Source organism: Salvelinus namaycush, chromosome 25 (genome assembly GCF_016432855.1).
Source record: "Salvelinus namaycush isolate Seneca chromosome 25, SaNama_1.0, whole genome shotgun sequence".
Taxonomy (NCBI): domain Eukaryota; kingdom Metazoa; phylum Chordata; class Actinopteri; order Salmoniformes; family Salmonidae; genus Salvelinus; species Salvelinus namaycush.
The window spans coordinates 31369267-31382814 of NC_052331.1; the positions used below are offsets into that span (position 1 = coordinate 31369267).

Sequence of the window (13548 nt, forward strand, 5' to 3'; positions counted from 1 at the left end):
ACAACAGTCAAGCTCAAAGAGGAAGTACTGTGAGTAGTAGTAACGCTGTGACAAAAGCAAACGCTTGTGAGAAGAACATTGTACTAGACAGGCTTCCTAGAGACTAAGTACCGAGAGTTAAGATCCAATAGATTGATGCTCTGTATATTCATGTAGAAATAAAAACACCATGAATACTAACAGTAATACCATAGTCAATCATGGCTATAGGCTACAGTATAAAAGAAAGCACTAGAAGCAGAGTTGGGGTCAATTCCATTTGAATTCCACTCAATTCAGAAAGTATATTAAATTCCAATGTAAAATGTTCCTCATTGAAAAGCATTAAAGACCATTGGAATTGGAATTTCCGTGTACTTCCTGAAATGACTGGAATCTAAATGGAATTGAGCCCAATCCTGACTAGAACAGAAATGTAGAAACGAGCTTGGAGGGATTTCTCCACTAGCCATGATTAAACGGAAAAGGGAAACTTGAATCCCTTTAGAAACTGTATTCATCAATACACTATATATTTGATCTATTGTGAATATCATCTATATATTCACAATACACCAAATATATCACATCTCTTTTCATAAAGAATTTATATCTTACAACAAACTGGAGGAGAGCCCACGGCAGTTTCATGGAAATTGGACTTAAAAAACAATATATATATATATATATATATATATATATATATATATATATATATATATATATATATATATATTTCTAAAGCTGTAGTTTGCTCTCCCTCCCTCCCAGCACCAACCCACCCACCCCACAGTCCCCTTCTTTCCCAACACAGGCTTGTGGTCAATCAAGGCTCTCTATGGCACTTAAGCAAGCTTTTTATAGAATCTAACAGTTTGACCCTCCACCCCAGCCCTCCTTTTCAGCACCATGCATCTGAAAGCTGGCATCAACTTCCCTTCCCCCAAAAATCTATTCTACATCCAGTATCTTTACCCTCTAGCTTCCCGACTCTCTCCTTTCCTCTCTCACTCCCTCTCGCTCTTCTAACTATGGTCTGAAAGCTTATATCATAACTGTGTGCTTATGTTGTTTTTCGTCTACGAACACGTCTATGTTTTTTGTCTCATGTTTACTGTGGTTGGTACTGTAGTACGTAGTGTGCTTGATTTGCCATGCTTTAGAAGCTCTGGTCTCCATTGGGGGTCGTCATGCCACGCTGCCCCTCATCTGGGGTGCTGCTGCTAGGTCTGGGTGAGGACCGGGTAGGCCAGGGTTACATTCAACTGGTCGTTGTGTTGGACCAGGGACTCGTGCTTGTAGTGGAGCACCAGGTCCTTCAGGGAGCTGTAAAGGTTGTAGGGCTCGGCAAAGCCATAGCCTTTGTCCGTCTTGTAGATGACGCAGTGCTTGGCGTCGCCGTCCACACTGGGGGAGACAGAGCGATTACAGTTTTATGCAAACAAACAAAAGGTCAAATGTCACAAATGTTTCCTTAGTAATTAAAAACAAAAACAACATTTTAAGTTATACGTTAGGGTTGGTCTGAAGCCAAAAAAAGAAAGGAAATTCACAATCATCACAAGCCCCAACTTCACCCATGCGCTACTAAGGTTTTCCAGGGCACAGCTTTGACCTACTCCACACTGTAAAAAACATCCTGTTGTTTTTACGGTAACTTACTGGCAGCCAGTTACCTGTAAGTTACTGTAAAAAAGGTACAATATATTATGTAGAATTACAAAGCAACTGTAAAGTTTACAATGTACTGTTAAACCAAAGTTTCAATGGAATTTAAGGTAGAATACTGTACTTTTTTATTTATTTATTTTTTTACAATAACTTACGGGTAACTGGCTGACAATAAGTTACCGTAAAAACGACAGGATTGTTTTTACAGTGCAGTAGCTATGTGGGTCTCCCCTTTGTTGTCTACTGGTGTCCCCTTAAATCAATGGCACAGTGTACAATTGTCATTTGAGGGGATGCCAACAACATCTATTTAAAATTAGCAAGTAAGAATAGGGATATAGTATGTTTTAGTTTTAGTTACAACCACATACTATATTCCTACTTGCCAATTTTAAATAGATCAACCCATCAATGAATAATCTTAGCTCTTTCGACTGACACAAAAGGATATGTAACACATTGAAATAAACACTCACACTACAGAGCAGGCATAGGAGCCCTTCTGCGTCTGGCTCTCTCGGATGAGGAAGGTGCCGTCACACTTGTCCCTCAGCAGCTCCTCTGCCTGGGTGCGCTTGATGTCGCCCATGTACCAGGTGCCGTCGTCATGGTGGGGCGAGCCTTCGTCCTCCTCCACCAGCCAGTAGGAGCTGTAGGAGGGAGATAAAAAAGAAAACAGATTTAACCTTTATTTAATTAGGCAAGTTAGTTAAGAGCAAATTCTTATTTACAATTTTAAATTTTATTCCAAGTCTATATACAGTGTGTGCAAATGGCGTGAGGAGGTAGGCAATAAATAGACCATAGTAGCGAAGTAGTTACAATTTAGCAAATTAACACTGGAGTGATAGATGAGCAGATGAGGGTCAATGAGGGTCAATGAGTTCCTCTTGAATTTGCAGACGTGTTGCTGTGCGTTTTGTTGCTGTGCGTTTTGTTGCCAACTTTACTTTGCTAGCTGACAACTTTACGTTTTTTCTTTTTTTTTTTCTTTTTAATTACCGTTTATATTTTTAGTTTTTCCATCGCAACTTTTTTCCCTCATTCAACTTTTTCACTCCGGACGCTTTATCTGGACATGGTTCGTCAGCACCTTCAACAGCCGAAGCTAAGTAGTAACATTAACATGATGTCTTCTAATTGCAGTCGCTGTACTCATAATATACAGGAGAACGATCGCCTTACGGCGAGGATAGCTGCAAGCCCAGCTTCAGACACAATCGTTAGGCAAGGGTAATTTCAGTGTAGGAAAGGAAGAAACAGCGTCTGTGCCACCAGTAAGTACAGATAGTAACGTTAGTATAAACCCCCCCGCACAGTCCCCGCAGCCGGACAACTTTCTCATGGCTTCTGGAGGGAAATGCTGTTGGAATGCTCAACTGGTGTCGCTCATTCAGCCGACAGAAACTTTCAACCGGTTCTCCCCATTATGTAGCGAGTCGGAGTCTGAGGCCGAGTCTTCTCTTGTCTCTACTCCTCCCGTTACGGGGTCTGAGACGCCGAAGGCTCCAACCATTAGCTCTGACAAATTGAAAACCCTAGTCATTGGCGACTCCATTACCCGCAGTATTAGACTTAAAACGAATCACCCAGCGATCATACACTGTTTACCAGGGGGCAGGGCTACCGACGTTAAGGCTAATCTAAAGATGGTGCTGGCTAAAGCTAAATCTGGCGAGTATAGAGATATTGTTATCCACGTCGGCACCAACGATGTTAGGATGAAACAGTCAGAGGTCACCAAGTGCAACATAGCTTCAGCGTGTAAATCAGCTAGAAAGATGTCGGCATCGAGTAATTGTCTCTGGCCCCCTCCCAGTTAGGGGGAGTGACGAGCTCTACAGCAGAGTCTCAGCACTCAATCGCTGGTTGAAAACTGTTTTCTGCCCCTCCCAAAAGATAGAATTTGTAGATAATTGGCCCTCTTTCTGGGACTCACCCACAAACAGGACCAAGCCTGACCTGCTGAGGAGTGACGGACTCCATCCTAGCTGGAGGGGTGCTCTCATCTTATCTACCAACATAGATAGGGCTCTAACTCCTCTAGCTCCACAATGAAATAGGGTGCAGGCCAGGCAGCAGGCTGTTAGCCAACCTGCCAGCTTAGTGGAGTCTGCCAATAGCACAGTCAGTGTAGTCAGCTCAGCCATACCCATTGAGACTGTGTTTGTGCCTCGACCTAGGTTGGGCAAAACTAAACATGGCGGTGTTCGCCTTAGCAATCTTATTAGGATAAAGACCTCCTCCATTCCTGCCATTATTGAAAGAGATCGTGATACCTCACATCTCAAAATAGGGTTACTTAATGTTAGATCCCTCACTTCAAAGGCAGTCATAGTCAATGAACTAATCACTGATCATAATCTTGATGTGATTGGCCTGACTGAAACATGGCTTAAGCCTGATGAATTTACTGTGTTAAATGAGGCCTCACCTCCTGGTTACACTAGTGACCATATCCCCCGTGCATCCCGCAAAGGCGGAGGTGTTGCTAACATTTACGATAGCAAATTTCAATTTACAAAAAAAAAAATGACGTTTTCGTCTTTTGAGCTTCTAGTCATGAAATCTATGCAGCCTACTCAATCACTTTTTATAGCTACTGTTTACAGGCCTCCTGGGCCATATACAGCGTTCCTCTCTGAGTTCCCTGAATTCCTATCAGACCTTGTAGTCATAGCAGATCATATTCTAATTTTTGGTGATTTTAATATTCATATGGAGAAGTCCACAGACCCACTCCAAAAGTCTTTCGGAGCCATCATCGACTCAGTGGGTTTTGTCCAACATGTCTCTGGACCTACTCACTGCCACAGTCATACTCTGGACCTAGTTTTGTCCCATGGAATAAATGTTGTAGATCTTAATGTTTTTCCACATAATCCTGGACTATCGGACCACCATTTTATTACGTTTGCAATCGCAACAAATAATCTGCTCAGACCCCAACCAAGGAGCATCAAAAGTCGTGCTATAAATTCTCAGACAACACAAAAATTCCTTGATGCCCTTCCAGACTCCTTCTGCCTACCCAAGGACGTCAGAGGACAAAAATCAGTTAACCACTTAACTGAGGAACTCAATTTAACCTTGCGCAATACCCTAGATGCAGTTGCACCCCTAAAAACGAAAAACATTTGTCATAAGAAACTAGCTCCCTGGTATACAGAAAATACCCGAGCTTTGAAGCAAGCTTCCAGAAAATTGGAACGGAAATGGCGCCACACCAAACTGGAAGTCTTCCGACTAGCTTGGAAAGACAGTACCGTGCAGTACCGAAGAGCCCTCACTGCTGCTCGATCATCCTACTTTTCCAACTTAATCGAGGAAAATAAGAACAATCCAAAATTTCTTTTTGATACTGTTGCAAAGCTAACTAAAAAGCAGCATTCCCCAAGAGAGGATTGCTTTCACTTCAGCAGTAATAAATTCATGAACTTCTTTGAGGAAAAGATCATGACCATTAGAAAGCAAATTACGGACTCTTCTTTGAATCTGCGTATTCCTCCAGGGCTTAGCTGTCCTGGATCTGCACAGCTCTGCCAGGGCCTGGGATCGGGAGAGACACTTAAGTGTTTTAGTACTATATCTCTTGACACAATGATGAAAATAATCATGGCCTCTAAACCTTCAAGCTGCATACTGGATCCTATTCCTACTAAACTACTGAAAGAGCTGCTTCCTGTGCTTGGCCCTCCTATGTTGAACATAATAAACAGCTCTCTATCCACCGGATGTGTACCAAACTCACTAAAAGTGGCAGTAATAAAGCCTCTCTTGAAAAAGCCAAACCTTGACCCGGAAAATATAAAAAACTATCGGCCTATATCGAATCTTCCATTCCTCTCAAAAAATTTTGAAAAAGCTGTTGCGCAGCAACTCACTGCCTTCCTGAAGACAAACAATGTATACGAAATGCTTCAGTCTGGTTTTAGACCACATCATAGCACTGAGACTGCACTTGTGAAGCTGGTAAATGACCTTTTAATGGCGTCAGACCGAGGCTCTGCATCTGTCCTCGTGCTACTAGACCTTAGTGCTGCCTTTGACACCATCGATCACCACATTCTTTTGGAGAGACTGGAAACCCAAATTGGTCTACACGGACAAGTTCTGGCCTGGTTTAGATCTTATCTGTCGGAAAGATATCAGTTTGTCTCTGTGAATGGTTTGTCCTCTGACAAATCAACTGTACATTTCGGTGTTCCTCAAGGTTCCGTTTTAGGACCACTATTGTTTTCACTATATATTTTACCTCTTGGGGATGCTATTCGAAAACATAATGTTAACGTTCACTGCTATGCGGATGACACACAGCTGTACATTTCAATGAAACATGGTGAAGCCCCAAAATTGCCCTCGCTAGAAGCCTGTGTTTCAGACATAAGGAAGTGGATGGCTGAAAACGTTCTACTTTTAAACTCGGACAAAACAGAGATGCTTGTTCTAGGTCCCAAGAAACAAAGAGATCTTCTGTTAAATCTGACAATTCATCTTGATGGTTGTAAAGTCGTCTCAAATAAAACTGTGAAGGACCTCGGCGTTACTCTTGACCCTGATCTCTCTTTTGACGAACATATCAAGACTGTTTCAAGGACAGCTTTTTTCCATCTACGTAACATTGCAAAAATCAGAAATTTTCTGTCCAAAAATGATGCAGAAAAATTTATCCATGCATTTGTTACTTCTAGGTTAGACTACTGCAATGCTCTACTTTCCGGCTACCCGGATAAAGCACTTATTAAACTTCAGTTAGTGCTAAATACGGCTGCTAGAATCCTGACTAGAACCAAGAAATTTGATCATATTACTCCAGTGCTAGCTTCCCTACACTGGCTTCCTGTTAAGGCAAGGGCTGATTTCAAGGTTTTACTGTTAACCTATAAAGCGTTACATGGGCTTGCTCCTACCTATCTTTCCGAGTTGGTCCTGCCGTACATACCTATACGTACGCTACGGTCACAAGACGCAGGCCTCCTAATTGTCCCTAGAATTTCTAAGCAAACAGCGGGAGGCAGGGCTTTCTCCTATAGATCTCCATTTTTATGGAACAGTCTGCCTACCCATGTGAGAGACGCAGACTCGGTCTCAACCTTTAAGTCTTTACTGAAGACTTATCTCTTCAGTAGGTCATATGATTGAGTGTAGTCTGGCCCAGGAGTGTGAAGGTGAACGGAAAGGCTCTGGAGCAACGAACCGCCCTTGCTGTCTCTGCCTGGCCGGTTCCCCTCTCTCCACTGGGATTCTCTGCCTCTAACCCTATTACAGGGGCTGAGTCACTGGCTTACTGGTGCTCTTTCATGCCGTCCCTAGGAGGGGTGCGTCACTTGAGTGGGTTGAATTACTGACGTGATCTTCCTGTCTGGGTTGGCGCCCCCCCTTGGTTTGTGCTGTGGTGGAGATCTTTGTGGGCTATACTCGGCCTTGTCTCAGGATTGTAAGTTGGTGGTTGAAGATATCCCTCTAGTGGTGCGGGGGCTGTGCTTTGGCAAAGTGGGTGGGGTTATATCCTTCCTGTTTGGCCCTGTCCGGGGGTATCTTCGGATGGGGCCACAGTGTCTCCTGACCGCTCCTGTCTCAGCCTCCAGTATTTATGCTGCAGTAGTTTATGTGTCGGGGGGCTAGGGTCAGTTGGTTATACCTGGAGTACTTCTCCTGTCTTATCCAGTGTCCTGTGTGAATTTAAGTATGCTCTCTCTAATTCTCTCGTTCTCTCTTTCTTTCTCTCTCTGAGAACCTGAGCCCTAGGACCATACGTCAGGACTACCGGGCATGATGACTCCTTGCTGTCCCCAGTCCGCCTGGCCTTGCTGCTATTCCAGTTTCAACTGTTCTGCCTGCGGTTACGGAACACCTACCTGTCCCAGACCTGCTGTTTTCAACTCTTAATGATCGGCTATGAAAAGCCAACTGACATTTATTCCTGATTATTATTTGACCATGCTTGTCATTTATGAACATTTTGAAAATCTTGGCTCTCTCTAATTTTCTCCTTCTCTCTTTCTTTCTCTCGGAGGACCTGAGCCCTAGGACCATACGTCAGGACTACCGGGCATGATGACTCCTTGCTGTCCCCAGTCCGCCTGGCCTTGCTGCTATTCCAGTTTCAACTGTTCTGCCTGCGGTTATGGAACCGCCACCTGTCCCAGACCTGTTGTTTTTCAACTCTTAATGATCGGCTATGAAAAGCCAACTGAAAATTATTCATGATTATTATTTGACCATGCTTGTCACTTATGAACATTTTTGAACATCTTGGCATAGTTCTGTTATAATCTCCACCCGGCACAGCCAGAAGAGGACTGGCCACCCCTCATAGCCTGGTTCCTCTCTAGGTTTCTTCCTAGGTTTTGGCCTTTCTAGGGAGTTTTTCCTAGCCACCGTGCTTCTACACCTGCATTGCTTGCTGTTTGGGGTTTTAGGCTGGGTTTCTGTACAGCACTTCGAGATATTAGCTGATGTACGAAGGGCTATATAAAATAAACTTGATTGATTGATTGATTGATGATGATGTGCAAGTAGAGATACTGGTGTGCAAAACAGCAGAAAAGTAAATAAAAACAATATGGGGTTGAGGTAGGTAGATTGGGTTGGCTATTTACAGATGGACTATGTACAGCTGCAGCGATCGGCTAGCTGCTCAGATAGCTGATGTTTAAAGTTAGTGAGGGAAATATAAGTCTCCAGCTTCAGCGAGTTTTGCAATTCGTTCCAGTCACTGGCAGCAGAGAACTGGAAGGAAAAGCGGCCAAAGGAGGTGTTGGCCCAATGGGACTCCCAATCATGGCCGGATGTAATGCAGCCTGGATTCGAACCAGGGAATGCAGTGACGCCTCTTGCACTGAGATGCAGTGCCTTAGACCGCTGCGCCACTCGGGAGCCCAAAGATGGGGGGGTTAATGACTCATCGTCTTACTGGATGTCTTTCTAAATCCTTTATAACAGTTTTAGGTTTATTATTAGATGTATTTTGGTGCTGCAGACGTTTGGGGAGATGGTGCAGAGTTTAAAAGCCTTGGGCCTTTTAAAGAAAGACAACATGATCATTGTCAGTGGGCAGAATTGGTTGCAATGATGTAACTATGTAATTTTATAAAATGTATTTTTACAACCAGAATATGACATAAATTTGACGTCAATACAGAATACAAGGCAACAGTTTCAAATTCAACATTTACAGATGGTCAGATGTGTAAATGCCAGATGGGCTGGTTAATTTTTAGCCTTTTTAGGCCTGTCCAACAACTTTTTTGAAGCAAAATTATAATGGGGGTAAAATGGGCGGGTGTATTAGAAATGCAAGAGCCGATTTCTGGTTCCAGTCCGCTCCTGCCCATGTATGTAGCTCTTAACAAGCGATCTAATCACTTGCCAAACATTCCTTCTTCATCACTTACTCTTCTGCCTCGTTCTTTATGCCCAGCCATTCATTAATCTTCTTCTGCCTCGTCCCCTTCTGTGTCAACCACCTGCAAGACCAAAGAAAGAGAATTTGACTCCATTCCTCTTCAATTCAGTTCACAAAAATACTAATAGAAAATAATAAGAAGCATAACATAGCATTGTATAGCCTAGCATTGCATAGCCTAGCATTGTATAGCCTAGCATTGTATAGCTCCCCCAACCAACATGTCCAGGTGGGGAGCAATGGCTCTACATGGTTATCTTAGCTGGTACACATTTGGGTTGACCTTTTGGGCAAGATATGGAAAAACCAAGTGAATATAGTCAGGGTCTGTCTGTCTATGGGACCCAGTTGGGCCTACTACCAGGGTCGCACATGGGAAAACCCATGTGGACTATAACATGGGTCCCAAATGGGCCCTGAATAATTTTTCCCATTGGCAATCTGGTGTTAGTTTTTCAGGAATTATGATTGGGACCCAATCGGGTTAACCATTTAAGTCACACACAGGCAAACCCATAGGTCCCAAATGGGCCCTTTACCATTTACAAAGGGGTTAGCTGGTGTGAATATGGCCAGGGATTGTCTCTGGGACCCCGTTGGGCATAGCACCTGAGTCATGCATTAGAAAACCTGTCTATGGGCCTCCCGGGTGGCGCAGTGGTCTAGGGCACTGCATCGCAGTGCTAACTGCGCCACCAGAGTCTCTGGGTTCGCGCCCAGGCTCTGTCGCAGCCGGCCGCGACCGGGAGGTCCGTGGGGCGACGCACAATTGGGCTAGCGTCGTCCGGGTTAGGGTGGGTTTGGCCGGTAGGGATATCCTTGTCTCATCGCACTCCTGTGGCGGGCCGGGCGCAGTGCGCGCTAACCAAGGGGGCCAGGTGCACGGTGTTTCCTCCGACACATTGGTGCAGCTGGCTTCCGGGTTGGAGGCGCGCTGTGTTAAAGAAGCAGTGCGGCTTGGTTGGGTTGTGCTTCGGAGGACGCATGGCTTTCGACCTTCGTCTCTCCCGAGCCCGTACGGGAGTTGTAGCGATGAGACAAGATAGTAATTACTAGCGATTGGATACCACGAAAAATTGGGAATAGGGGATAAAAAAAAGAAGAAAAAAAAAGAAGAAAAAAAGAAAACCTGTCTATGGAGAAAACCCGTGGGTTACAGTGTGGGTCCAAAATGGGCCCTGAATACTTTTTTAATGCGCTGTAAAAATGCCAACTAATGAAATGCAGAGAAGCTAAAATAACAAAGTTGTGTCAACATTTTCATGTTCGTGCGGGTTTAATTGTGACGTATTATATCATGCTGGTGAAATTCCTCTCAACATAATGTTTGCCTGAAAAGCCATTAGCTAGTGCGTGCTGTCACATTTTCTTTAAAGACTCATGCACATTCAATATTTTGAGGAGCAAGGGCATATGACGGAATTTCAAATTCAGGCGCTAAACCAAAGACTGTACAGTAAACGTTGGGGTTCTAACTCCATGTCAAGGCAAGACAACGGGAGCTGGGAATCTACAAAGTGATTTGACCGGTAAGTGGAATGGACTATATGTGATGTTTTTTGTGTGGTTAGCTAGCTAATCAGTTTTGGTATTTTCTGATGTTGCCTGGCTGCAGACTTGTTATAACTAACGATAGCTAGCTAATGTTTGGCATTGTTTCTAGTAAGCTAGCTAACGCTATGTTTCTAACTCAAGACGAGCTGAAACAATGTGGCTAGCTAGCTCAAAAATCCTCCTTGTTGTCGAGGTAGCTATCTAGCCGCGTCATGAACATACTAGGCCTTGGTTTATTGTTGAGCTAGTTCCTGTCAGTGTTGCCAACTCCTCAGTAAGGAAAGTAGCTATTGGCTGTCCTAAAAGTCGCTAGAAGTCGCTAAATGACGTCATCACCTAATTTGCATAATTGGCCATGTGCATGTAATTGTGATGGACGCTGTAGGAGAGAGGAATAACGTCGTGGGAGAGACAAAAAGTGAGTAAAAAAACACCCTAAATATGTTTAGAGCTACAAATGAGCAAGCTGCAGAGAGCGGCACACAGTGAATAAGAACCAGATAGTTGAGGCCATACTCCTCCTTCAGGACTTTATGGACCCCATTGTTATTCCCCGTCATAACAGAGGCATTGTCAGTCCCTATCCCCAGGAGTTTCTCTTTTTTAAGACAACACCTCTCGAGGAAAGCCACAACAGCACGGTCTATAGATTTGGCATCTCCTCCCTCCAACTCAACAAGCCCCAGAAAAGTTGATACAATTGTCTGCTTGGTGTCACTAAAGTACCTTATCACAACCCCCAGGTACTTAGAAACACATCCATGGACTCATCGAGAAGGAGGCTGAAACGCTGGTCACCCACATCTGCGACCAACTTTTTCAGAAAGTATGGTGCTAGAACACCATTAATCATTTCTGTACACTTTGAAGTGGGTAGCAGCAGTGGAGTCTGAGAAAGCAGCTCTACATGCTTCTCCAATGTGATCACATGCCAGCATGGAACAGTGTTCAGTGATAGCTAATGTCATGGTGGCCTCAGACTATATTGCAGAGTCAATTTTTTAAACCATAAATTGCAACTTGTTTTGGGTGGAACTGTTATAAGGCTTTGCATTTTGAGTTTGATTTTGAGTTGTCATGTGTTTTTTTACATCACCAAGTTTGGCGTAGAAATCAGCCTTACAATACAGGCAGCATGCCCGTGTATCATCTCCAATAAACAGCTTCAACCAGCCTTTGAATTCAGGGTTTGATTCCCATTCCTTTCTGTATTTTTGAGTGTACAGTTTAAACTGAGACATGATGAGCTAGCCAGCTAGATGTTTAGCTTATGTCACAGAGGCACACACACAGTGGATAAGGTGAGTAAGTGACTGAGGCTGTGTGAGTCAAATGCAGTGATATATTTATGTGTAGTGATTTATTTTAGATAAAGAACATTTTACATTTACATCCCGCCCTGAATGTAAGCCAGGGCGGGATCAGCCAGCGGCGGCTTCCCGCATGCGCGATTCATTTGCAGTCTGGACGCGGAGGGGTGAACATCTCCTGCTCTGACTGCAGCTGGGAGGGACTGCTGCGCGAGGACTGGGCCGCCTGTGACTTCTTTGGAACGGGGATGGGGCCCACAGCAGCACCCGCTGCTCGTTGAGAAGAGCAAAAACGATACGTGCTTTCACGTCAGTCTCCAAAAGTCTCCAATAACACCAGAAAAAGTCGCTAGTCGATTTTTTGGGAAATGCGTTGCTAGAAGGGTCTGAATAGTTGCTAAATATAGTGACAAAGTCACTAAGTTGGCAACACTGGTTACTGTTAGCTAGCTCATTTTGCATGGGAGCCAACAAAAATGGCTTGCTTGCTGAACAAGCTTGCGTTAGTAGTAAAGAAACACTCATGACATGTTTGAACCACTGAGTTGACTATGTCGTTCTTTGTGAATGTACATTTCTCAGTAGCTAATTATACGGCCCTCGCTGTATTTATCGGCTGTTGGCTTACTCGGTACAAGTTTCAAGCCATGTTAATTGCTACCCAGACAAGTACAATCTGAATCAGAATGACGGCTGCCATTTGTCAGAATGCTGATGAATTGTTCAGGAATTGCTTGGCAAATGATTTGCGATTCACATGCTGCAATATGCTGGGAATGGATTATTTTGAAGGAATCAAGTATTTTTTTGAGTGGAATCAATTTAAGGACTCAAGTTTTGTTTGTGGAATTTGTAGTAAAATGAAACTGAAATTAGAAAGTTGGCCTCCTACACTAACTGAACTAAAATGAATACCATGTTAAATTATTGAGCTAGCTAAAATCGGCTTGTTAGAACAGACTGTCCAGAAAACTGATTCTGAATGGTCCAAAATATTAAAGAGTCTTTCAAATGAAAAACAAATAAGGTTACTGTAGCCCTATAAAAATTGTAAGGGGTCCACTTGGCTGCGTTTACACAAGCAGCCCGATTCTGATCTTGCCCAATTATTGGCAAAAGAGCTGATCTGATTGGTCAAAAGACAAATTAGTGGAAAAAAGAAACAGAATTGGACTGCCTGTGTAAATGTAGCCATAAGGACCCATGTTGTAGCCCATGTGGGTTTTTTCCATGTCTGTCCCAAAAGGTTAACCCAACTAGGTTCTAGCTAAGAGTCCTTGGATAAAGACCGAATATAAATGTAAGGGCTGGGATAGTATAGCATCGTACAGCATAGTGTTTTCTTACACCAGGTACTGGTCCCTGATCTTCCTTAGCTGCATGAGGTCTGGTTTCAGGCTGTTCATCCTCTTGTCGATCTCTCTGTTGTCGGTTGCCTGCTGTTTCAGGTCCTGCTCCAGCTTCCTCTTGCTGTCGTGGATCTCTGTCACCCGAGACTTCAGACGCTCCGAGTTGCTTTGGATCCTGAAGTGAGTGGGAAGAAAGCTCCATAACAGTTTTTGCTCTGGGGTTCATTTGTAGTGGTTTTGGTTTGGTTTGACTGTTCTTTACAATACATTGACTGAA

The 13548-nt window shown here is 43.7% G+C and overlaps 1 protein-coding gene across 1 annotated transcript in view; it reads right to left on the reverse strand.

The window, feature by feature from the left end:
* Window positions 1–790: 790 nt before the first annotated feature.
* The window catches only part of LOC120020698 (phosphatidylinositol 3-kinase regulatory subunit gamma-like), a 56679-nt gene continuing 43921 nt past the window's right edge, over window positions 791–13548 (reverse strand). Inside the window, exons 13-16 of the mRNA XM_038964409.1 lie at window positions 13270–13446; window positions 9048–9119; window positions 2127–2300; window positions 791–1386 (exon numbers count right to left, since the gene is read on the reverse strand). Of these exons, the coding sequence (XP_038820337.1) occupies window positions 1203–1386; window positions 2127–2300; window positions 9048–9119; window positions 13270–13446 (607 nt within the window). The 3' untranslated portion in view covers window positions 791–1202. The remainder of the gene's footprint in view (window positions 1387–2126; window positions 2301–9047; window positions 9120–13269; window positions 13447–13548) is intronic.